This window comes from Antedon bifida, chromosome 2 (assembly GCF_963402885.1).
Source record: "Antedon bifida chromosome 2, ecAntBifi1.1, whole genome shotgun sequence".
Lineage (NCBI taxonomy): Eukaryota > Metazoa > Echinodermata > Crinoidea > Comatulida > Antedonidae > Antedon > Antedon bifida.
Genome location: NC_136227.1, coordinates 28,590,182 through 28,616,919, shown reverse-complemented (window position 1 = coordinate 28,616,919; position 26,738 = coordinate 28,590,182). Strand labels below are relative to the sequence as shown.

At 32.6% G+C, this 26,738-nt stretch overlaps 2 protein-coding genes and 1 non-coding gene across 6 annotated transcripts; all 3 read right to left on the bottom strand.

Moving 5' to 3' along the window:
- Nucleotides 1-133: 133 nt before the first annotated feature.
- On the bottom strand, nucleotides 134-20,956 carry LOC144858936 (NAD kinase-like). 4 transcript variants are annotated; one of them, XM_078715087.1, is made up of 11 exons: nucleotides 20,722-20,956; nucleotides 14,054-14,140; nucleotides 13,507-13,636; nucleotides 10,118-10,226; nucleotides 8,151-8,236; nucleotides 6,396-6,498; nucleotides 5,854-6,005; nucleotides 5,159-5,258; nucleotides 4,132-4,289; nucleotides 2,975-3,057; nucleotides 134-2,411 (listed from the first exon to the last, which is right to left on the bottom strand). In XM_078715087.1, the coding sequence occupies exons 1-11, from the start codon at nucleotides 20,895-20,897 to the stop codon at nucleotides 2,237-2,239; spliced, it is 1,359 nt and encodes a 452-aa protein (XP_078571213.1). In that variant the 5' UTR covers nucleotides 20,898-20,956; the 3' UTR covers nucleotides 134-2,236. The 4 variants fall into 4 exon arrangements, with proteins under 4 accessions (XP_078571213.1, XP_078571214.1, XP_078571215.1 ...); XM_078715088.1 differs by lacking the exon at nucleotides 20,722-20,956 and adding an exon at nucleotides 15,913-16,439 and having other exon boundaries at nucleotides 135-2,411; XM_078715089.1 differs by lacking the exon at nucleotides 20,722-20,956 and adding an exon at nucleotides 14,264-14,468 and having other exon boundaries at nucleotides 135-2,411.
- Nucleotides 20,957-21,540: 584 nt separating this feature from the next.
- Nucleotides 21,541-26,539, bottom strand: LOC144836134 (prohibitin-2-like). The gene is made up of 7 exons (XM_078691330.1): nucleotides 26,348-26,539; nucleotides 25,516-25,677; nucleotides 24,892-25,016; nucleotides 24,227-24,286; nucleotides 23,266-23,499; nucleotides 22,643-22,720; nucleotides 21,541-22,226 (listed from the first exon to the last, which is right to left on the bottom strand). The coding sequence occupies exons 1-7, from the start codon at nucleotides 26,472-26,474 to the stop codon at nucleotides 22,119-22,121; spliced, it is 894 nt and encodes a 297-aa protein (XP_078547456.1). The 5' UTR covers nucleotides 26,475-26,539; the 3' UTR covers nucleotides 21,541-22,118.
- LOC144836530 (small nucleolar RNA U85) lies at nucleotides 22,854-23,184 on the bottom strand. Its single transcript, XR_013611357.1, has one exon. It is a non-coding gene; the product is annotated as a small nucleolar RNA U85 (small nucleolar RNA).
- Nucleotides 26,540-26,738: the final 199 nt, after the last annotated feature.

Genomic DNA, 26,738 nt, shown 5'->3' with positions numbered 1-26,738 from the left:
GAATATATTGTATGTTTGTAATTGTATTTTTGGCGGTGATTGCCTTCCATATTACATATTACATATACATAACAAATCATTTAGAACAATAACATTGACTCTTTATTTCATACAAATCTATAAAAAATGTATATACGATTTCTTTGACACAATTTACAAGACTGACTGCTATAATAATTATATACAATCAAAATTCCCAGTACATAAAAATATTGTTCAAAGGCACAATATTAGTTGATTAACAAGGGAATGGTAACATAAAACATATTTATTAAAATGATGAATCTATATTTTTATATAATATATATTTTAAAAAGTTTCGATTATTTAATTTACAGTCAATAATTAAGCATAATATATACATCTACTAAATATTATTCTACCAAGTGCAAATCACCTTAAATTAATACCAGTACATACATAAATTACAAAAACAATGTTGCATGCATTATTAAAACAAACAAAAAAAACTTTCTAGTTACTTTGGAGACGAAGAACAAGAATTTTGCGAGCGAGTGGTTGAGCAGAAAACGACGTTCTTTAAAAAACTTATTCGGAAACTTGTAAAATGTTTATGAAAATGTGTTTATTCTTAAATATCACATTTTAACGTCTATTTTAACAGCTATAAGTTCCTGGCAAATGTATTCAAAAGTCAAAAACACAAAACGAAAGTTGGTTTTACCAATGCAATCTTACAACAAGATGCTGAGCTCCGTAGATCAAAGTATCATATCTGTGGCTGCGACACGATCAGTTCCATGCCCCATAACAGACACCACGTCGCGGGAATATGTATGTATGTTAGTATTTGTCGCAGCCAGACATAAGATCAAAGGACTGTTAAAAGTTCCTATCTTAGCAAAGCGAGCTCAGTGTCCTGTTGTTCGATTGCCTTGGTGTTACCAACATAACTTGTAGGTATCAGTTGAAGTTTATAAAGTCTGTTACACTTAATTACATGTGAGATTCACTTGCTATTATGTCCCATTTGAACACCATATTTTGAGTTGGCCAAAAATAAATGAATTTGCTCCAAAACACATAGTGGATTGATTCGCAACTGAACACGAAGATCTTGCCTTTTTCCGATTTCTATTACAACAACGAAACTCACTAGCATATACATACATAAAACTGGCCATTACCGTATTGTTCGTATAATAAACATTTGTGCGACAAGTGAAACTTACTGGTGAAGATATATTGCACTGTTGCAGTGAGTCTATTGAATATTGTATGCATAAAAATGAGTATATCACAACTTATTTTAACATGGAAGAATAACAATATGTGCCAAGCAAATATATTTGTTCAATAATTATTTGTGAAAAGTATAAAATGGCGTAAAAATTGCCAAAAAAATCTATAGGATACTTAATGGCCACCCACACATACATACTATAACCAAGAATTGTCCTCAGTATAATCAAAGCAAAAAGTGGCCATTTCTGAGCATTTGTATGTATAGCATACAAAAGTTAAAATTGGTTTAGATATGGAAATATTCATAACAATTCTTCTGTCGTTTGCTATTATGAAGAGTAAAATGGTAAATATAGAACATATTTGGAATGAAGGTAGGTTTTGTTTTCTGTAACTCTAACTTGGAAGAAAAATATAATAAAGACACTACAGTATTCTAAATTGCATAAAGCTTATTTAAACTAGTGGCCACATGAAGGTGGAAGTGTGTTACATAAAATATAAACATCCAAAAAAAAATGTTTATGAGGTAGGTTTCTAAGAATTTAACACAGTGTCAGAGGTTAATAAACAATTTATATTAACAATACTATTTAAAGGGAAGTATACTACAGCACTCATATTATCGTAATCAAAGGAAGCAGCAATGCTGGCATTTGTTTTTGGTTAGAGTGTGGCACATATTTGACTAAATGGTCCCTCATGAAATGACATGGTACGAGCTCACACTTACTGATAAGCCCCCATTCACATATGTTATACCATATAAATAATGTTTTTCTTGAACTGAGGAGACGCTTTTTTTTATACCTATACTCTTAACAATTATTTGGTCTGGTGTTTGCCCTTAGGAAGCCCTAACTACATGTGTATGTCATTTTGCTATAAATAAATGATTCATTACTATAACAATAATTGCCTTATTCAAAAAGCACCCTCATGACAACCCAACAAAATATTAAAATCTGGTATGTCATCAATTCCAACAAATCATCATAAATTTGTTATATTACTACTTAATACCTTATAATCAATCACTTTCACTCTCTGACTTGCCATTATTGATTGCACATGTTTTGGTAAAACCCTTTTGCCGCTGTCGTACGTTCCAGTGAAGACATTCTGCTAAACTGTCGAACCAATCGCTGATTTGGTCTCGCCGACATACACAGGCTACAGGGTAGATGGACGTGGTAATACGTACCCTAGAATATGATATTTAAATTTTGTCAAATCTCTTTAAAAGCATATTATAAAAATAATGAATGTTTATATGAGTGCAATGGGGAAAATAATTTCATGAGTTGAAAATAGAATGTTTCATCTTTCACAGAATTAAATTATTTGACCCACTGCATTATAAAAATAATGAATGTTTATGAGTGCAATTGGGCAAATAATTTCATGAGCTGAAAATAGAATGTTTCATCTTTCACAGAATTAAATTATTTGACCCATTGCACGTTTTATTATGTATGTTTTATAACACACCTAGTCTTGAGGAGAAGCTATGAAAGGCCAAAAACATTCGCAGCAGGCAGCAATCCAATTGGACACAGAGTAGAACATTATAGACAACGTGACACTATAAGTTGATTTTCAAACGTGCAGTCAACAGCCTAGCCTTGCATGCTCTGGTTACTCTGGTTTAAGAGTTTAATATTACCGGTCTATTGAACATCATGTGACCCACAATCATCCAATCAAATGACAAGAACCTATTGCTATATTGCTATAAAGTGATTTATAATAAAATTATAATACTTACGCCCATCCTTTATGAATTTCTTGTCGACTTCTTCCATCATGTGATACCCACGCTGTGTGTCTTGCATCTGGTGGTACCATAATCTGAATAATATAATCAAATGTTGTGTTTATGTGAAGAATAAAAATAACATTTTCTTAACTCAGTATCATAATACTATTATAAAACTCATCAGTAAAGCTCTGTCTACACTATCAAACTAAATTGACAAAAAAAGTGTGATGTACCCAAATGTGTTATGCCCAAATACTGTAGTGATATGACATCATGTCCATATGTGGGCACATCACATTTGTTGTCACATAAAATTTGATAGTGTACACAGAGCTTAAACATACTACACAATACTTATAATTTCTTATCTTGTTGAGTCCTCACTAAGTAGGGTCAAGTGAATAACATATTGAGTTAAAGAGGGGAATTTCCCTTTATAAATGTGGTTTAACGCCTACATGATGTTTATGTGTAACAGCTAACTATGAAAATGTTATTAACTTTTCCTATTTAAATAGTAACTAGAAATATAGTTTAATTGTTAATGTCTTGTACTGTACAGTATTTTTTAAAGAGATGTACAAAGAGTATTAAAGCTATATCTAATATGTATTTTTAAAGATGCTTAAAGATGTATTTGTCCCTTTGACCAATTCCAAAAAATTTTCTCAATCGTGACGAATTGTAAACAATCCTAATTAGCATCATGCATAATGCATACTCGTGGTTTGAAATCTTTGTTTACTTTCATTCGCGACGATTTTCCAGACGAAATGTAATCAAATTAATTTACGTAAACTTGTTGTTTTTGGCTCGAATTTTCGACTTAAAGTGAATAACTTTAATATCACTTTGATATGGCCAATTTAAATTTAGAATATTTTGACCTTCATTTTTTGTGTTTCAAGGGACAATACATCTTTAATAAAGAAAGGTAAGAAAATGACTTAATCAGATATGTATACAGCGCACTGTGTTACATCTTTACATGCCTCTCTGAAGTCTTAAAGATTACCGCCTTGCTCCAAGATTTTACATTGATGTAACAGTAACACGCAAACAAGTTCATACCAAGGAAACAATTCATTACAATATGTTACATTTTGTCAAATTTGTGTATGTGTGAATGTAACAGAATTGCAAAGACTCGACTCCTGTATTACCTTCAGTTCAACACCAGCAGGGATGATAATTGGTCGAAAAGACAGAGAATGAGGGCATATTGGAGTGATCATGATGGCTGGAACGTTAGGATGTATCATGGAAGCTCCTGCTGCAGCTGCGTAAGCTGTGCTGCCGGTAGGTGTCGAGATAATCAATCCTAAATTGAAAAAAAACCCATTAACATTGATGAGGTTAGTTATTCAAACATGAATACTTTGATTGAAAGTTAAGAGAAAATAATACAGTTTATTTGCTATTTGGTGTTTATTTAAATTTTTTTTTAATGTTTTCTTCTGGCATTAAAAATATCATGTGAAATTTCCCCTGTCTGACCAAGAACCACAGTTAGTTAACAACATGGACTTGTCATCTATGTAGTACTCCATGCTCATAACTACTTTAAAACCTGGTTTCCACTGTGATGCAATGCAAAATGATTTGACTAATCACAAGCAATTGGTTATTCGAACAGTCGCTTGTTATTGGTCAACTTTGGTCCTTGCGCTGGGTCTCTAGTGGGAACCAAGCTTAATAGACTACATTGATTCAATTTTTATTCTCATTTTTCCACTCAAGATGTTAAATTAAATGCAAAAGCTATTGACATGATAGTATGGAGGTCACCATAAGTTCTGTGAACTGAAAGTTGTGGCCCCTTGGTTCAAGAGAAGCACTTAGAGAGACAGACAGATGGCCTAGCAAGAAAGAACATACAAGATATGAGTACAGTTGAGCTTGATTGGTTTGGTCAAGTTAACCTAATTAGTAAGTGTGAAACTAGTAATGCAGTAAAGAAAGTCGCTACGAAAGAGTACATCAAATCATAGGGTTTTACACCACCAAACCCAGGTTTTTAGTTGTTTTTAAAATTAATTAGTGTTCCATGACCTTCTCATCAAAATTAATGTCTCTCATTGTAGTGCTATGTCAACATAATGTCAATGACGGCGAAATGTCCCCAATAATGGGGATAGCTATGCAAACAAGTAACAAGTAAGTAAACTATATTGTTGAATATAAGCATACCATCTCCCTGAACGGTTGTGATGTGTCGATTATCAAGATAAAGGTCAAGGTTTGATAGGTACGGTGATGGTCCACGATCAATCACAACTTCATTTAAAACCTATAATAGAATAAGAAACACAGCTATAAAACCCTAGACAAGGAATTTCATTTCTGTATTTAGTCTCAGTATTCAAATCGTATTTGCCAGGTACATAAAAGGATGTAGAATAAAATTAAATAACAAATAATCTAAAAATATAATAAAACTTAACTCATGAAGTGTGTTAGTAAAAAAGAGTAAATCTATATTCAATTTTGATAAGGATCTCAACAAGTTCGAAAAAAATAATTAAATGTTTTCAATAATCTATTTGGCCAAAAAAACAGAATAAGTTTTTTATCATGTAATCTACATATTGAAGGTAATGACCCTAAACGTATAGTGAGTTTGTCAAAAGAAAGTTAAGCCTATCATTGTCACCATAATGAATAGGCAAAAACGATAAATTGTAAACACTTTTTTGTTTTGATAAAATCTGACTGTAAAATATGCAATTTGTGATTCTTTTTTTCATATTTTGTAGATAAACCCACTTATTCTTTAACAATATTTGTTGAATTTTTAATTTTCAGAAGAATAAAATGTGAACCTATTATTTTTAACCTTTTATGGTGTTCAATTTTTGTCTTGGTAAAAATATCTAATAGCTTACCTGAAATTTCACTTTGAGGTTTGGTGGGTCAGGAAGTTTGTGTTCCGTCCCAAATATAGAATCATGGTCATAATTGTGGTTATTGTTTGGAATATTATCATCAGTGTATATATGACTATTTAGACGACTCCTTAATGTCACTGATGAATTACCTAGAAGAAAAAGGAGAAATATTATTAATACAAATCATATCATTCTTTTAATTCTAAAAATTTAATTTAAAAGAAGTGGAATGGATAACATTTAATATTATTTTAAATATCCAATCAAATGATGTCATGATCATTAAGAATAATAAAATAATATTATTGCTCTTACTAAATCATGACATCATTGAAAATATTATTTTCATAAACTTAGACAGTATAAATGGTTATCCTATAGTTCTATAATGAAAACTTTTCTAATTTCTTTTTTTTATGTAAGAAAATTATATGTTCTTTTATCGTTATCGTCCTAGTGTAAATGGGCCTTTAACATGCAGAATCTAGTCCACCTATTAATCTTTATGGAATAGTGCTATAAATATCACATTATCTCACCTTTTAATACTGCATTGATCGAGTCTTGATAATTGTCAAATTCAAACGGCGTTAAGAAGCCTAAAGATCCTAATGAGAAAGCCATGACAGGTGGTACACTACCCTGCAAAACAAATTAAAGAAATACATGAATGAAAGGAGGAGATGCTATGTTATGATTCAGTGCTGCATTATACAGATATTGCCTGCTTAGAGGTGAAATATAAGATTTGACATCCCCGAGGGAATGATATTATGTTCGAGGGAATATATATATCCCGAAGCGGCAGCTGAGGGATATATAATTCCCCGAGAACATAATATCATCCCGAGGGGATGTTAAATCTTATATTTTACCGATATAAAAGGCGATATCTGTTATATTATATAGCCAAGAACAAGTCTGCTGGGTTGGGTGAAGCTAGGCTAGGCCTCCTATTCTATAGGCCTAGTATTTGTATTGTATGTAAACAAGCCTCCTGCCTAGACACCTTACCTTGCGAAGAATAATATACAGATAATTACTAATTAATGATTCCTTGGCAATAAAATATTCACTTAGGCCTAGGTCGTTTAAATTAACGAAGAATTTCCATCAATAAGCCTATTAATAATAATATTATAATCAGGTAGGCCGAATAAACAATTCATCGTCTTCTCTTCAAGGAGCTAGCCGAATCACCGGATGTTCAGCGCGTACTAGTTACTAGGTTACTACCGTGAGTATTGACCAATCACAAACGGTGTTTCATCACATTTAGGGAGGACTAATAACAAATGAGGGCGCTATGTATGCATAGTTTAAATAGTTTAGATGAATAATTTCTTCAAGCAAGCTGCATGGCGCAACGGTGGAAATGTTGTCTTGCGATGGAGTGACAATTCCACCCGAGTTCAAATCCAGTAGATGACTTTTGTTTATTTATCGGCAAACGCGAGTGTTGCCACACGAAAATTACACAGTCAATATCATCGAACTCGAGAATGTATATGTTTAATGACAGGGGACACGATAATTACGCGAAAATTAATCGGTCAATATCATCGTTCTCGAGGATATATACGATTTACGATCCTCGCAGCGGTAGTCATGTGACGCAGTTTCAACCAATCACGTTCACGTATTTACATAGGCTATGTAATATTATTGTTTAATTGATTGCATCACATTTAATAACACAGAAGTAGTTTGTATTCATTAGTATATTACAAGAGGACTTAAAGACAGGCAAACATTTTGCATTGAAGAAGAAAACTACTGAGAAACTTAAAGAACAGCAACAGCAAGGAAAGAACTAGAGAAAAACCAACTAGCTAAACTGAAGATAGAAGAAGCTCTTTTAAAGGAATTACAACAGCTTGAGATATCCTAAGTATATATAGATATGTTTTGATAACAAATTACAGATTGAACAATTACAGATCTAAGAAAGAGGGTCTGACGGGAAAAAAGTGCATCAAGCAAACTCTTGTTCTTAGCAGGGATAGTTCAGCCAACTAAATAGCAAAATCCAAAGTTGTGTAATACAGCACATATAATTATGTGCATGTTGATCATTGGGTACAGTCTACTATTTGCTACTTGAACGGGTTATTGCCAACTTCCTATACTTCCAATTTGAACCCATCCCAAGTTGCTGTTCTCACTGTGCCCATATATGTACATGATGATGTCATATCACTACCATATTCGGGTATATCACCTCCATATGTGGGCACATCACACTTTTTTTGGCAAACTAGTTTGATAGGTGTAGACAGAGCTTAAGAACTTACCTCTTGAAATAATGATGAAGCATACAACAAGGTACCGTCACCACCGAGACATACAATAAAATCAATCTTATCTGTAATATCATCACCTGTGATTGAAAAATTTACAATATTGTCCATTAGTAACTTTGCTGCACTACGATCGACTGTTTATTTATACCCTGGGGATAAATAGTAGATGTATGTAGAGCCACTTAGTCACAGCTGATAATATTGATGAAATAGCATCCTCAGTATTGTTTGTCATGCATGCATAAAGGTGTACTCAACAGGTACAGTGTAAGAGGTACAGTATGCAGTAATAAATTATTCGAAAATGCCAATTTTCTAAATTTCTAAATCCATAGATCCAGGATTTTAATGAGGGAGCACTAAGGTATATAAAAAATACTTGTTTCAAGCACTATCCCCTGGAGAAGCACCTAATATTTCACAGTAGGTTTTGATAATGTATAAATAGATGTTTAATTTCTCAACAGGTACAGTGTAAGAGGTATAGTATGCATAAAAAATTATTCGAAAATGGCAATTTTTTTAATTTCTTAATACAAACACACTTTTAATATTTTATAAAATTAGGGGACAGACCCAGGATTTTTTAAATGGGGAAAGTCCTTCCTAACAATAAAATAGAAAAATAAAAATAGTTTCATTTTAGCTGTTAAAATTTGGAAGCACACAACCCAAGCTCTACCCCCTGGATCAGCACCTAATATTTCACAGGACTTAGGTTTTGATGAAATGTATGCAGTGTTTAAAGGCAGAACAATAATTGATCTGGCAGGACAATGGAACAAAAATTGCATGAAAAGGGACTTTCCCAAAAGAGTGAAAAGTGGAGGTACAGTACCAGACAATGTTGTTTTCGCCCATAATAGTTTTAGCACATTCATTTCCTTGTAGTTAATGTTTACAATGCTAACAACATTAAATATGTTGAATCATCATCAGTGGCTATGAGCGCTCACTGGCTAAACCCAGGGGCCCGGAGTTATGGGGGCCTTTGAGCAGTGCCCAGTGGAAACAGGCATTAAATATGTTGAAAAAGGCTAAAAACGTTCAAGGCCTCCAGCGTTCGAGGGCCACTTAGGGTTCCTAAACCAGGGGCCTCGGGTCTCTACGTTACTCCACTGATCATCATCACATTTTACAATCACATTGGGTGAAATGATGATTAAGCTGAATGAAAGTTATGTTTGAAATTCAATAAGTCACAAGAATCAATAATTAGGCTAGGCTTAAAATTCCAACCACTGTGAGTTAAAACTGTTCAAACAATCCCAGCTGAGTCTACCACTTACCATACACAAATGACAAGTGTTACTGTGTGTGTACAGTATAACAAGTTCAGTGGCCATGGATGGCATTAATCATTCACACTTAGAATAAGGGAAACACCTTTCAAATTAAAAAAATTATCTAAATGAGTAAGAGAAATTTGTAAATACAGTAGAACCCTTTTAAGGAGACACCACAAAATATTTCCTACTGTAAATAAGTGTGTCCCCTGAATATGTGTTGGCTGTAGTGTTGAAACATATATTTCCACTCATTCGTTTCAGGAAAGTTCCCCCTTAATAGGAGTTTCTCCTGAATAAGCGTTCCGCTGAATAGGGGTATCCCAAAGGAGGGGTTGTATTGTATTTATTGACTACTGTAATATCTCACTGATATATATTGATATCTCACTTTGGTGTGATTGGTGAATATGACCATAAACGACATAGCAATTGAAACGTATAGTAAACCTAAAGCAGCATTTACACATCTGTCCTTCTATGTATATGAAATAAGAACAGTGCATTGATTTTATCACTGTACATCTGGGTGAAAAAATAGAGATTTTGCTCCGAAAATTGCCTTCTAGTCAGATTAAGCTACCACTAATCATAATAATTCTACTGAAGATAAAAGAAATTGTCTGTTGAAACTCGAAATAGTTACTTAAATGACCTAATTCAAATAATTACCTTCTTTAAATGTTTTCATTTTATTTCGAATTGGTGTGAAATGATCATCATTTAAAATACTTTCTTCTTTTTGGACTCCAGCCTCCACAAAAATTACTAAGTTTTTTTCCTATAAAGAATAAAAGTAACTGCATTTTAATAAAACAAAATATATATATTTTAAAAAGAACAGATATATTAATAGTACTTGAGACAAGATTCATTTAATCTTTCACATCCCCTACTGTAGCACAAGAGTTTACACATACACAGTGCGTCCACACTTTTTTTATGGTGACCTGGTGTGTGTCAACTCTAGAGTTTACACACATACACAGTTCGTCCACACTGGCGTTTTTTATGGTGACCTGGTATGTGTCAACTGTAGAGTTTACACACACATAGTGCGTCCACACTGCCCGTTTTTTATGGTGACCCAGTGTGTGTCAACTCTTTGCAAAGCTGTGTGTGTACGATGTTGATGAAAAGATTGACCATACTGTATTCTGCATGATTATAAACAGTGAGTACAATTAATTTTGTAGACTGTTTTGACGTTTTATAGACTTTTTTTTTATTTTGGCTTATTGTTTTCATGTTTATCATTATATTGTATTGTATCGCTGTTAGTTTTGAGCGAATACAGGAAAAAATAAATTTGTTTATTTTTTACAAGTTTACTGTAAAATAATATTTTTTTTTCAGATTCACATACTACAGATTTCATAATTCAAAGTTTCCCCACAATGTACTGTATTGTTACAAACAGGATATTACAACAATAGGAAGTATCACTAATATAGTTATGATTCTGAATTTAAAACCTTTCACTTCGGCTCAATGGAACACGACAAGTAATCTTAATAGTTTTGATACAATACAGTAGCTAAAATCCTGGATTATAGTAATACAAAATAGTAAATTGTTATGTTTCTAAATATAGTATACTGTAGTATTACTGTTTTTATACTACAGTATACTATACATCAATCCTGCTGTTGGTCTTTTGCCAATTCTCATTCTCACTGGTTATTGTATTTCTACAGTAATTGTTGAAAAAATAACATCATCCTTACTACACCCTGGTTACATGACAATTGAAAATACTGTAGATGATCAATTACATTAGCCTAGACATAGTAATAGAATTAGTAATAGTCACAAAGATAATAGAGGTCTTTTAATTCAAACATGCTCTCCATTAGAATACCATCCTGAAACGAGAGCGCATCTTGTAGTAATTAGTCAGTACAGTTTATTTTTGTTAATTTTGTTACTTTCTATCGACCAGAGATTCCGAAATAAAATATTGAATGAATAAATAAATTATATTTAAACCAATAAAATTTACTGTAAAGGAAAAAATGGTAACAACTCGTAGAAAGTGTAATGTTGGTAGAAGGAAATGAAGAATTTAAGATGATAATTTCTTTTTAATAATAGTAGCTCAAGCTATCATCATTAGTACAAGTCAAACTTTACTCTCACTCATCAAGTACAGAATACACTGTATTATAACCAACCAGGCCTAGTAACTGTAACCAGATATTTTCATATTTCTATTTAAATTATATTCTGTAAGTAAATTAATCCCTAAAGATCTTAAAGTATTGAATAATTCGTATGCTATAATGTATGTATTTTGACTTTTCATGTACCATTGATTTTACAGTAAAACCTGTATGCTATTGAATGAGACAAAAGTAATAAACATACATGTAGTACAGTTTGCCATTATTTATGTAATATAAGTATGTACTGTTATTCAACAATTTACATACTATTGTTTGTTGGTGAATACATTTTGTGTTTTTGTCTCTCCTCAGAATTGTCGTTTATATATATTTTTTCTTTCAATATTCAAATATTCAATGTTCTGTTGAAACAAATAAACTTCAATAAAAATAAAAAAGTAATGAGGTTTATTATAATCGTTTATCTTGATGTTAATTTTATCAAATGTGTTTTGATGTATTAAAGAATTTGAATTTTTATAAAGACTATGCACAGTATTGCAAACATATTAATCAACTACTAATAGAAAATTAGCAAATTTAAAAGTATGCTTTAAAAATCTTATACAAAATGCACTTGGCTTAATAAACCTGTACATTACTCGGCAAGGCACTCATTGTAAATTTTATAGCACATTTTGAATGGTTAAAAGCAACGTAACAGTAAAGTCCATCTATAAATTTTTACTTTCAATTTAGTTATAGACGTAAAATGTTAAAAGTTACTATGTAGGAAAATGATTACTGAACTTGTTAAACTAGTGAATGAAATGTTAGCAAAAACACAATTACACTAAGGTGTTGATTGAAATCTAAAAAGACTACTCAATTATCCGTAAATAAATTCATTTGGATCACGAATAATTATGTTCTTATAACTTTCCTTTGAATGATACAAGTTGAGAATAAATCAAACTTTATTCTCTCTGCGGTTTAGTCATGAGTAAGTGAGAAAAAAAAAACCCTGCTCCATTTGAATTAAAATGTTTCATTGAAAATTATTCAATGAAACATTTCAATACAAAGTTTCTATTCTACATATTAAAACAAAATCACACCTTGATGTATTGTACTGTAAACAATGGCTCAGTAATTCTAGGCTAAAGCTTTCCCTGATATATTTACTACAGGTAGGGATCTTTTCTGTAGCTTTTTCGAAGGATGCCAACAGACAATCCAAAACAAAAATCCAATAAAAAAACAGTTCATTTTAAAATCAATTAATTAAAACATATTAAAGTATTTAATTATCTTGACATTCTAATATGTAAATTATGCCTTTGTATTTTGACTTTTCATGTACCATTGATTTTACAGTAAAACCTGTATGCTATTGAATGAGACAAAAGTAATAAACATAGATGTAGTACAGTTTGCCATTATTTATGTAAATATAAGTATGTACTGTTATTCAACAATACACTAATGTGTTTGTTGGTGAATACATTTTGTGTTTTTGTCTTTCGAGGATGCCAACAGACAAAACAGTTCATTTTAAAATCAATTAATGAAAACATATTAAAGTATTTAATTATCTTGACATTCTAATATGTAAATTATGCCATTTTAGACAATAATAATTATTATTAGCAATTTATGCATGGCAAACAACGTATGTTATGGTATGAAAATGTTTTGTTTTTCAAAATGAGAATCCGAGTTGACACGTGTCTTTAATACCGTCTGCAAACGCCATTGACGCATATGGCCAAGTTGTCTATAGTTAGACCGGTATCTTCTTTCTCCATGGTTAGACAATCGATAGTATACCTATACCTGGTTACTGTAAACTGAAGGGTTAAAACTTAAAACCTAATTGTACAAATAGTCTTATTTTGAATGTTCAAAGGTTTTGTTTAGTGGGATATTTTTTAAATATTTTTTTTCAGCATTTACCTTAGATAAGAAAGTGACAAGAGCCTTAAATGGTTCAATTACGCTCTCGTCGTAGATCTTCTTGATAACGAGTACTGAGAGAGCATTCACTTTCCATGTAAGTAACTGACTTGACGGGTCTGTCACATGCCTGAAAAGTACCAAATAATGCATTGAAAATAAACTAGAAAAATACACCAATATAACCTCTGGTGGCTGAAAGACCAACATTTTCATTCGATCATACCGTTCAGACTTTGGTCCATATTTGGGTGGGTATTACAGTGGTGGCTTATTTATACAATCCTTTGGAACATATTGGGCACTATCCTGTGATTCGAACAAATTTACAGTACTACTACATGCTTTAACACTACGGCCAACCCATATTGAGGGGGTACTCCTCTTAATGGGGCACTTTGTTGTGTCCTGAATGTGTTCAATTTAATAGAGTTTCGACCGTAGAATAACAATGGATAATTCGTTTTTTTTACAAGGATTATGTAGTAGTAGTAGTAGTAGTACTAAACAATTAAACAAATGATTTTTAATAATTTTAAAAACTTACATTATTTGTGAGGCTGGAACTTTTTTAAGACATGCTTTTGGTCCAAATGTCGTTGACGGTGTAGGTGCATAGATGGAACGTCCTCTCCTACAAAAAAACAAAATAAAGAATTGTTTTAGTTTACAACGAAAGAAAAAAAAAGAAAAATCTGAAATATTAACCAAAATTGTTTTAATAATTGAAATACTGTAAAAGAATGTTAAAACATACATACACAATAAAAACATCTTAATTATTACCAGATCTGATTTCTTGTTTTTATTTCCTTCTCTTTCGAAATCTGTGGGTGTCTAAATATGTTTGACAACCACAATTCAGGGATGTAATTTTGTGTTCATTATGCTTGGTCACCTGTTGTTCTTTCACAAGCACTAATTATGCATGCAGATTAAAACTCCGCCCCCAGCCAAACTTTAATAATTGGATTGGCAAAGCCTTTACAATGTTATGCAAATTGAAGCCCTGGCCTACAGTAACTGTATCAATTGGATTGGCAATGTCTTTTAATTAATACAATGTTATGCAAATTGAAGCCCTGCCCCAGCCTAACAGTCAATGTCTTTATAATGTTATGCAAATTGAAGCCCCACCCTAGCCTAACAGTCAATGTCGTTATAATGTTATGCAAATTGAAGCCCCACCCTAGCCTTAAATTTGTTTTATTTGACTGGCAAAACCTTTTCATTGTTATGCAAGGGCAATGGATTTGGTGAATTATGGAATGAACAATTCCTATAATATAATTTAAATCTACTGTAACTGATACAGAGCTGCGAGAACACAATCAAATGCAAATTTGTCTTGAATAAAATGATCTTAATACAGTAGTGTTTTTTAATAATTTATAAGAATCAGTATCATTTGTACGCCCTTTTCTCCACCAGATAAGTATGAATACAAAATTCAGCATATATTTTTTTTAGTATGGCATGATACCAATAAAGTAAACATACAAAAAATGTTGCGTCGTTTCATGAGGTGAATTCGGTTTGCTTACACAAATTCAACTTTTCAACATACCAAAAAAGGAAATTTTTTTAATAAACATCAAAACAAATTGTTGTCATACAGTAATACTGTAGGATTGATTTATTTACCTCTACCAAGGAGGTATGTACAGTAGTCGATCACGTGTGTCTGTTTGTTTGTTAGCAGGATTACTCAAAAAGTTAGTGCAAGATGTTTACAAAAATACAGATAGATATGTGGTCAAGGACCACTCCATTAAATTTTGGAGGCAATCCGGACCAGGGTCCCAATTGTGGACCACTCTTTAGTATTATTTTCAGACCTGCTAGTGTTAAAAGATAGGAGAAAATTTTAAAAGGTGGTGAGCAGTCTTAAAGTAACCAAGTAAACTGAAATTGCATTTTCTTGAGAACTACTTGTCCCAACAACTTCATTTTCGTACAAGAGGCAAGAGTTATAATTTGTGATTTGTAAATTTAAAATATAATTTGATTTAATGTACAGGTTTTTTTATACGAGTAGGAGAATTTTACAGTAGGCGGAGGTATGCACTCTCAGAGTGCCATTCTAGTTTAAACTGAATTCAGTAAAATAAATAAAATGAGAAAAAATGGAGTGGAGAGGGAAAAGATGAAGCACATACATTTTTGTTCTCTCTCACTGAAAGGCAATGCTTGTTTGAAACCAGTCACTGTCTCAATAATTATGGTTAACAAAATAAGTAATAAGTAGCAATATGGTTATTTAATGCTTTAAATGGTAACAAAAAAACTACATTTCTTCTAGTTGGTACTAAGCTTTTACATGCCTACAGCACTGTAGGAAACATTGCAATGAAAATGAATTACTTAAAAAGGCTTTTGCTTGCAACAAATGCTAAAGTTACATACCTTAGTTTAAAACTACTGACATCCCGATGTCTAATAGTAGATCCAGACATATTAACAATAACGTACAACCACTACCAACTGTCGGTAAAATAAATATTAATAACGATATACTTCAGAAGGTAATAAGAATAGGCTCTGGTTTTGATAGTTTTACTAAAAGCCTACTGCACTGGAATAATCGAGCTATCTGTGATTTTATCGCCTGAATAACTTGAGAATGTTAAGAGATCCACTGTTGAACAGGAAAGAGACACTACATAATCCAATGACACCACACAAATTCCCTAAGCAATAGCAGAAATTCTAGGTAAAGTTTTCCTCTTCGCCCTCAACCAAAAGTTATTACCAGTTTCACCACGGCCTGGTATTATTATGTGCTATTGTGACACGTCAAGGGGTGTTGACAATGCTGAATAGCCCTATTGTTTTTTTGTTAACGCATCGTTGAATAAGTGTCAAACAGAAGTTCAGCACAGGCAATTGTTAAATTTAGCTGAATCATCATATTATTAAAGTTGTTTCATGCTACTATTGGCCTTGCTTTACCACCAGGATGTAATCAACTATAAACACTGTCATTGTTATTATCAACATAGGTAAATATATACTTTATTACTGTACTGTTTGGATAGTACTGTATACCTCCCTGTAAACTATCAAAAGGGACTCTAGTCATAGAAATAGATAAGGTTATATGATAATTTAGCTAAATGATTCTAAAAAGACATTTTGGCACACATGGCGTATCATAATTAGACATGAGCTGACATTTAATTTTGAAAAACAAATCAGAAAGCCTGCTGATGACACTAAGTATAAAAAACAATAATATCTATAGAGAATTGCGGCAAGCCTACTGTAACATAGATCTAACAGACATACACAGACAAACTATGGGTCACTGAAAATTAAATTAATAATAATAATTTATTTGGATGCTACACTTTTGAAACAGTGGCACACTTCTTGAGTGAAGGTACGTCTAGAGTAAGTAAAATAAAAGTTAGAGAAAAAAAATGATTTAACAATAGGCCTATTGACAGTACAAGGAAACTTAAACTAAATTATGTACAACAAGATATCAAAAATAACATTAACAAAAGTAATACTTTTGAAACAGTGGCACACTTGTTGAATGAATGTGCGTCTATAGTACAGTAAGTAAAATAAAAGTTAGGAGAAAAAAAAATTATTTAACAATAGGCCTATTTACAAGGAAACTTGAAATAAATTATGTACAAGGATATAAAAAAATAACATTTTAACAAAAGTAATACAGGATTTAAAAAGCAAAGAACTAATCATTTTCATTGTTGATTTCCCTTCTCTTTTTCCATGCCCGTTTGGTGAAACTTTTACAAAATCTATCGAATGCAACTTCTTCAATATTTGTAGGAAGATCAAGTACAGGTGAATCAAGAACATACATTAATTTTTGGTCTATTGTTCCATTATTAAATTGGTTCCAAATTGTATTCGATAGATTTTGCTCGAGTATTGCCAATTCCTCCAGTCCAATATTCTGGAATTTAAACTGGAATTCTATTAAAATGATGGTGCTAGTCTCTTGTATTTCAACTTCAATCTCAAATGTTGGTTTATCCATCTACAATTGGCACAAAATAGGCTGTTAAAAAAGTACAGTATTTTTTTGCACTAAATTTGTTTTTTTTATACCATTAATAGCGCACACTAATTTTATTAAAATACAGTACTTTTATTATTAATTATTGAGGAAATAAAATAAAAAAGAGAGTACTAGTACTACACAGAGGTATTGTACAGGATTTACTCAAATATTATTATTGTCTTTCCTTATGCAAAAAAATGTATATCCATTACGGCACGTTATTCTCCAGCTATAGGTTTATCTTTACAGTTGGCAAAAAATAGATTGTAGCATTGTAAATTAATTAATAAGTAATTGTTTGAAGTGAATTTGACGGTACCAATTATTTGATAAGGGTGCCCTACTGTTTTCTTCTTTTCAGAAACAGGCTATTATTGGTTTATCCAGGTAAGCTAGGCACAAATAGACTTTTAATACCAAGACAATACCACACTCTATTTAATAGCTTAGACTAGAGCTTAGACTTTTATTATAAAATACATACATTTTATTATAATATAATAAGTATATTGAAATATTATATTGAATGAAAGAAATAATAATAATAAAGTAACGATGATACAGTATACAGTAGTTAATTGTTATTGTCCTTTACACAATAGTTACTTAAAAGTACAATACCAGCTGAATTGATAACTGTTATTTTAAGTCTCTAAAATATGGTTTTACATCAATGAATTAATTATATTAAAATAAGAAATGTTACTCTAGTCTTCACTGATATAGTACTTAATAATAATTAATATCCATGATCCATTAGCAATAATAATAATTGACTTGGATAATTTCAGTACAACTAAAAAATGTAAAAATGGCAGAATTAATTGACCAACTGACGTGGGATAAGGCAGAGCGTATTCTGGTATTGACAGACTTACTGTTAGGCAATACTAGATGAGCCGGGACTAGAACCAAGAATTTAGGATTACAGGCAATCCCCCTCTCTATTGGCCTTCACTAAAAATCACAGGGTTATACAGTAGTGACTGACAGTACACTCATCATTTTTAACAGTAATCTTTTTTTTTTACTACTGTAAATGCATCAATTTTCAATGGACAAAAATTTAACAAAATATTTTAAAACAAATAAACTGGAGAAATATGCCGAATGCTTTGTAATACAGTATGCAACAAACTTCAAAGTTTGGAGAAACTCTCTTAACATTCAGTCAAAGCAGAACTGGATTTAATTTTCTTTTCTACTGAACATAATCAATAAATTACTTACCCTTCATCAATTTGAATTGAACAATCCATAAGAAAATATTTATTTCCCATCTGCATCAATTATTACATAAATCTTTATCAGTATCTCTATAATAAGTACAACTATGTTTTTCTATACTTCTTGATTTGATCAACAAAATCAATTTACCATCAATCAGCAACAAGCATTTGTTGAATTTTCAACAAAATCTCTGTACTAACGTTAGTAGTAAAGTACCATGCATACACCTGTTATGATAAACTCAGAAGCAATTGAATATAATTCAGTATCGACAGCACTGTAGAATGTTTTACAAAAACTCGCCGAGTGTAAATTCGCCAAAGTTAAACCAGGAATTAAACGGACAGTGCAACAGATCTTCTATGTCTCCATAAGGAAATTACAAAAATTCAAAAAAACATATCCTTTCCAAAATTCAGTGTAGGATGGCTTGACAGAAATAAGCAGAATTACTGTCAACAGATATTTGACACAGTTTGTTTGACTGACTGACAATTGATTGTAAAACGGTACTGCGGCATGATCAACTAGCGTTCTTGCGCTCAAATGAACATTCATAAAAGCATTGATGAAGAAGGCCTACTAGTGGTAACAGTAGAATGGTTCCATGACTATACTTCGGATATCCACACAGCTTAACAATCAAGAAGTAGTAATTTTGGTTCATCAAAATTCAAAAAGCACTATCAGTACCAGCGAATTGTATAATTATTAACTCAGCTAAACTGGTCACCAAAAATGAAGTACAGCTCGATTAGTAAACAGATTATGCTGATAAACGGTGTGTTAAGAGTGGAATTCGGAGTACTCTCCAATAAAATCATTATTTGCCTAATGATAAATGCCACTAATTGGAACTACGGTTTAAAAATAGGTAAAATGACTTGCTGGTAAAAACCTACTGTTCCATGGCGTACATTTCATTTAGGTCAGGTGATTGGAATTGCAAAACTACTCTAACTAATAATAATAAAATCAAAAGATAATTTTAATCCTCAGTGCAGTACAGTATAGACAGTAGGCAAAATTAACTTCTGATTTGGTCTCAATACAAAACAATTGGTTAAAAATATGATCTTTCCCATAGTGTACTAATACTATTAATGTAACCCTTGTATGCCCTAGCACTTTTTTTTATAACAATTAGTTGCTGGGTGTTGTACTTAGGTAGAAATGAAGGTACAACAAGTAAGTATAATAAGCATATTAAAATGTAGTACAGTATGTACTGTACTAGAGTTCTAGAACTGTTGAATATCCACGCACAAATTATTGAATTAACATCAATGTTTACACAACTTCAGGTTATCGATTATAAAATAGAGGGCAGTGCATAAAATACTTTATTCATCAAAAGTACATACACTTTTGAACAGAAACATCACTTTTCAGTAATTCTCAAAACTAACAAACACCTAGTGAGACCCTTATTCAAATTTAAACCATTTATCACACCCTTCATGCAATTTTTAAATAGTTTTACATTTTTAACAGTATTTTTAACTTTTTATCTTGTATTTTTAATCTGTTATAATACTGCACGTTTTAATTGTTGCAATATTTTTGCAACATTGTTGTTTTAATCTACCAAGCAAAGTGAATTTCCATTTTTATGGACAAATAAAATTTCTTGAATCTTGAATCTTCATAGTGCCTTTACTGTGTACAGTAGTACTTTTTAATAATTCAATTTTAGAGCGCCCTCAATTAATAATTATAGTGATCAGCTGTTTTTTACCCTTTTTTGTATAAAATAAATCAAATTAAATAAATCGTCAATCATTTAAATGTGAATTATCAACAATTATTTTATTATTGCAATCAGCATAATTTCACAACGGAAATTATTCTAATAATTAGATGCACAGGACTTAAAAAAGATTGTTTTAAGCTAGGCCTAGGTAGCCTACGTGTTGGCGATGATTCAAATCGTCCACCGCCTAACCTACCGGATAACTCGGCGAGGTCCAAGCATCATCTGACCAACGCTACGCCTCCTACAGCAGTCTGTATTGGATTCTAATGAACTAGGACGAAAATCATCACAATCTAAAAAAACATTTCCTTCCTCCACTAAACTCATTCCCCGCTCGTATATTCGGGGAAAATCGCCACTTTCATCCATATTCTTGTGTTTTATGAGAAGTTTTGCTTGATGTTTATGATGAAAGTATCAGTTTTCAAAGGGCGCCCTCTCTGAACAAAATGTATTAATAACAAAGATCTTATACTAAGTATATAAGATCTTTGATTAATATTGATGATTTATCGCGTGTGCGCGCGGCTCTGATACTAATAGTAGATATATCGATTTTGATGATGTGGGTTCAGTGGCAAAAGAGGGGAGGTGACGGGTGCGGTAAGCAGCTGGTCACATGATGACCATCCACTTAAATTTAAACTCTGCCGTATTTAATTATATATATATATATATTATTATAATAATAAAATGTAGCATGTATTTATGGATGTTTGTGCTTTATTTTATCTTTATATATTTTAAAATTGTTTGTGCTTTATTTTATCTTTATAAATTATATTTATTTAAATTTTTATTGTTACATGTTTATGTCTTGTTATGGTGTATTTCTGTGAGGGTCCCTAATGATCAGCTGGATGGACCACCCTCGTAAAATATTGTTGAAATAAAAAAATAAATGTCTAGAAAATTCAGATCTCAGATATATCAAGTTTTCTAGATCTAGAAAACTCAGATATCTGCCAAAAGCAACATGTTTTGTTTCAATTAAAAACTATACACAACAATATATTTTATGTCAACTTTATTAGTCACCTATCAATCAGCTAAGCACCAACAGTTAAATTCTCTATCATAATTAGAATCTGAGCAACACCCTCACATACACATTTTACCTTGTAGGCGTAAGGCAAATTCATGCTTCATTCAGAGCAAATATAAAATTAGTAATATCATTCTTTAATTCCGTTTCCAGTTTATATTTTTTTAAACTTCTGTATTATCATTTAATATATTGGTTTTCAGGTTTACACTAAGTAAATCTGTATTAAAAGCCCTGTCCATCGATGTGTAAAACCAGAGAGTCCATGATGCAATGTAAAATTTAAAATTGCTTCCACTACATATACATAGCATGCCTTACATTACCATATATATTGCCCCTAACATACTGTGCAAAAATATCAATTGATTTCATTGATTTTCAATGAATTTCTCCGCTTTACCTGTAGGTATACAAATTTAGTGACAATAATTATAAAATTCAAACTTGGTACTTAACTGTGTTTCTAATATTTCCAAATTGACATTATGTTAACAACAATCTGTTATATGTATTTTGATGTAAACAATTCTATTATAAATGCCTTATTTTTTCTTTTCAATTCTCTTTACTGAATCATCAAACTCTTTGTCAATGACATTCAGCATTAGGCTGCCAGCATTCAAGTATACACGATTCTGAGAAGCTGCAACCTGTGGGAATAGTATTAAATATTAAAGATTAATACTCATTGAACTATATAGGAGAGTTTGTATGTTTGTTGGGAATAGAAATGTTCCTGCTGCACACATCCATACACACAGGGTGTCACAATGACCAAAATTGTACTTAAAAGGTTGTAAATTACATTTGAACTACCCCTAGGAGGTGGTTTGGGCTGGTAATTAAACTTGTAAGCTATAATACAGTAGAACTCCTCCCTCCAGGGAACACCCTCCATTAAAGAGACACCTTCCTTTGAAACTAACAAGGGGAAATATATTATTCTTAAATACTATAACATTTTAAAGAGACACTATTCTAGTGAACTAACGAGGGGACAAATAATATGTTTTAACACTATTTAATTTAATTAGTTACCAAAGAAAAAAAGGCTAAAAAAACTTACAGTTCTTGCAATATTTTGAGCAGCACGGATCTTCCTTAGCTTCAAGTATCCAGGGTTTTGAGAAATGGCCTCGCCCAGGTAAAAATCAGTGTTAAGGTTAACAAAGGCATTACAGAACAATAGATATAGATACTCAAAACAATGGGAAGCTCTACAAAAGGCTATGATCATAGTGCTTATTAGTTTTGTTATATCAGACACTGGCTTGATATACCATCAGATTACCAAAGATAGGAGCACAGATCTCCAACAGCTACCAGGTTCACCACCTAAACCTAGTTCCAACCCTTAACCACCCTCACCCGACCCTATTGTTTGACCATCAAGATCCAGGCTAGCCACATCTTAGCTAACCCTCTGTGCTTAAGGTCATGTTTTGTGTCGGTCTGATTTTACAGCAGGTGTACAGACTTCAGCAAACACCCACCAAGATTACAGACCGCTCCCTAAACTAAACTCTGGTTTCTCGTGGGAGTTCTAGGCTAGGTGGCTTGTGAACCGATGTCTATTGAAACTTCACTACAAGATGTTCATCATATGGTCATATCACCAGAAAACAACACTTGGTTGGCGTGTGGGGAAGGGGAGGGGGTGTGGTGGTGGTGCAAGTTTAGAAAGGATATCATGATTGCCGACTCTGCCTCTCCCTCAGCCTGAACCACTTTTTGTTGTCTTTCTTGTTTTGCTTTCTCCACCAAAAATTGCGCCCTCTGGGCTTCTTGCTGGGCAACTTGCTTAGACTCCACAGCAGCAGTGTATTCTCTGCCAAAACTTAGCTCAGTGATTGAAACATCATCAAGAATAATGTTAAAGTCCTTAGCTCGGCTTGTTAATTGACGTCTGATCAGTAAACTAACCTGAAAAAAAACATTTAAAAAAATATTGCATGACATTAGTTAATTTGAAATGTTTTATTTAATAAAATTTAGTCTTGTACACCTGATGCTCTCTATGGTAATTGTTATGAAATAGACATGAAGAGGTTTTCAACACAATACATTTTATTTTTTTGTACCAAAAAACCAGTTAAAATAGTACATAACTTAAAAAAGGAGTGATTTGTGTAAATAAAACTTGATTGGACAATCATCAGTCAAGTCGAGGGGCGGAGCGATTAAGGCAGGGGCGCCGCAAACCAGCTATACAATCAGCACAGGTTCAAGTAATTCCTCAACCATTGTCCTGGTGGTAGAACAAGTCTTCTATGATAAGGACTTAAAACTGGAGGTACAGTGTACACATCTGGCCCGTGTGCACTTTAAAGAAACCAGTACATCTTTCAGAAGAGTAGGGGGTTACCCCGGTGTACTGGTCCATTCAGCCCATGTCGTTGTGGACAGACGAACTGGTGTCGTTTGGTGGCAGAACTCGACAAGAAGGGAAATAGAAACCTGGGTGCAATTCAGCCCAGTAGGCTACAATTCACAGGTTATTATTCTCCATTTACATCAGCAACAATCAAGAAAAGTACTAGGTGTTTGTTTAAAACTTACAAACTTTGTAATATGACATTTAGGGATTTTCCACAGTTCACATTGACATTATCTAGTTTATCATGAAAAAAAAATGAAAAAAACCAATTACCTGCTGACGTTGTGTGATCAACTGGGAGGCATTGAACTTTGCAACGACGCCCTTTAAAACCTAGATAAAACAATAAATATTATTGCATTGAAAAATATATATATAGAAACTTAAGCTTTGTCTACACTATCAAACTTTATGTAACAAAACAATGTGATGTGCCCATATATGGACATGATTTTGTCATATTACTACCATATTTCGGCACATCACACTTTTTTGTCAAACTAGTTGATAGTGTGGACAGAGCTTAAGTGATTTTTATTTTCACATATTAGCTCCAAACAAGTGTTCCAACTAAACCCTTGCTATGTTTTCATTACAAACAGCCATAATAATTAGGGATGGGTGCTTACACTGTCTACACTATCAAACTAGTTTGACAAAAAAAGTGTGATGGTAGTGGTATGCCCAAATATGGTAGTGATATGACATCATCATGTCCATATATGGGCACATCACATTTTTTTGTCACATTTGATAGTGTAGACAAGGCTTTAGAAATGAGGATAGCAATTTTCAATTGTTGGGGTAAGAGTAGGTTTACTTTTTAAAAGTCTTCTTTTGTTTAGACTCCCACCCCACCCTCCCTTTAAGTTTCTTCTTTCTTTAACTTTAACTTCTACCACATTTTCAGAAGCACTGCCTACTTAATAAAGAATTACCTCATTACATATGGATGGCAGTACACGTTCATCATAGTCAGTGCCCAGTTGCTGGTACATCTGTGGAAGGGTGTTGTTTACTGGTCTTGACAATACACGCAAGGAAATGTTGACCATCTGCAAATCTAAAAATAATGGCAACAGTTAAATCAAGCAGTCAAAACATAATTATTTGCTTGCAAGCTCAATCGATACCAGTACTAATATTGGGCGGGGCTTATGTCAACATGGAACTGTGTCAACGCAAGTGTCGCGAGCAACTGAGCGCATCCTCACAGTTGCCATAAACATTCCAACTTAAGTGCGCAACTAATTTTAGTAGAAATTTTAGAACAAATAAACGGTTTCCTCTCTTTCCTGAGCTACGTGTAGAGTATTTCTTTCCTTCTTTATATCCATTCATCATACACGATCATAAACATAGTACAAAGACTGGAAAGGGGAATCTCGGAAGCATAGCTTATACAAGTAGATACCCCCTGTTACAAAAACAATAATTATATAAAACTAGAAATATGAAAAAAGTCACAAGGGCATAAGCAAATAATTTAACTTAAGGAAAATGAAAACCATCACAACCATTTTTTCCCAAGAATCTTGTATTCCTGTTAGTGTAAAATATACCTTTGCTCCCTGTGGGTGAGGACAGCTTTCTTGGTCTAGATCTTATGTCATATATGATTGGGTATTGAAACCAAGGTATCCTAAAATGCAGGCCTTCAGAATAAATATCATCCTTGATGCCACCAAGACGACTGAAAATAATTGCTCTATGACCACCATCAACTGAAATGGAAACATACAACATACAGTTTGTGCATTTAATGTCAGGCTTCTAATTCTATGTTTTAAAAATACAACTTTTATTTTTTTTTATTTGAAAATAAAGGAAATAAGAATCACAAAAATAGTTACACTCTAGGCCTACCAATTAATAAGTGTATTATGTCAAGTAATTGTTCAGAATAGTTTATAGCTTTTATATAACTTAGTATGTGAAATAAAGACACATTAAGATTAATAATGGTTTTTTTTTGTGTTCACAACTCAAGAATTTGTCTAGGCCTAGGTTAGTTTGTTTAGGGATGGCTACAATATACTGTTCAGTTCAGTTACCATCAAAGTTGCTTCAATTCAACACTTAGGCCTAGTAGTATTAGAATACGATCACTAACACAGTACACTTACAGACAGCAACTTAGCAAGCCTCCTACATCTAGCTAGTATGTAGACTAAGCCTACATAACAGGTAGTAAAGAAATGCACAGTACAGCAGACAGCATGGCCCTTGCCTACTAAGGCTAGGATCCCTAGTAGTAGCTAGGATCCCTAGTAGTAGCTAGGGCTAGCCCTAGTAGTAGCTAGGGCTAGGCAGTGTTAGTTATTTAGCCCGGCCCTTTTTAGGATCAGCCTAGGCCTAGCTAGAGTAGTACTGTAGGTACTTTTGCCCTTTTACCTGTATACATCGACTCCTTTACAGCATATGCTATTGCTCCTGCACCTAACAACAGCTTAACGCCTGTAGTTAATCCAGAAGGACCTTTTCCGAGTCTTCCAAAAGCATCTTTTACTTTGTCAGCCATTATTTCGGACGGCAAAAAAAACGTGCTACTTACTGTGTACGGTGAGAGCAAGGCTAGTAGAAAATTACAGCATGCGAAATTTATGACGAAATATGATGCTGCCCTCAACGGACACTACTAATTGTTAAAAGAATTAGCTGAAAAAATTAGGAATTAAACTAGGCTTTAGGCCTAGGCCTATAATTATATAGTCTACAATTACAATATATTTATTGAAACAATGAATTTAAATAATTAAGAATTCGATATCAAGAATCGCTTAAA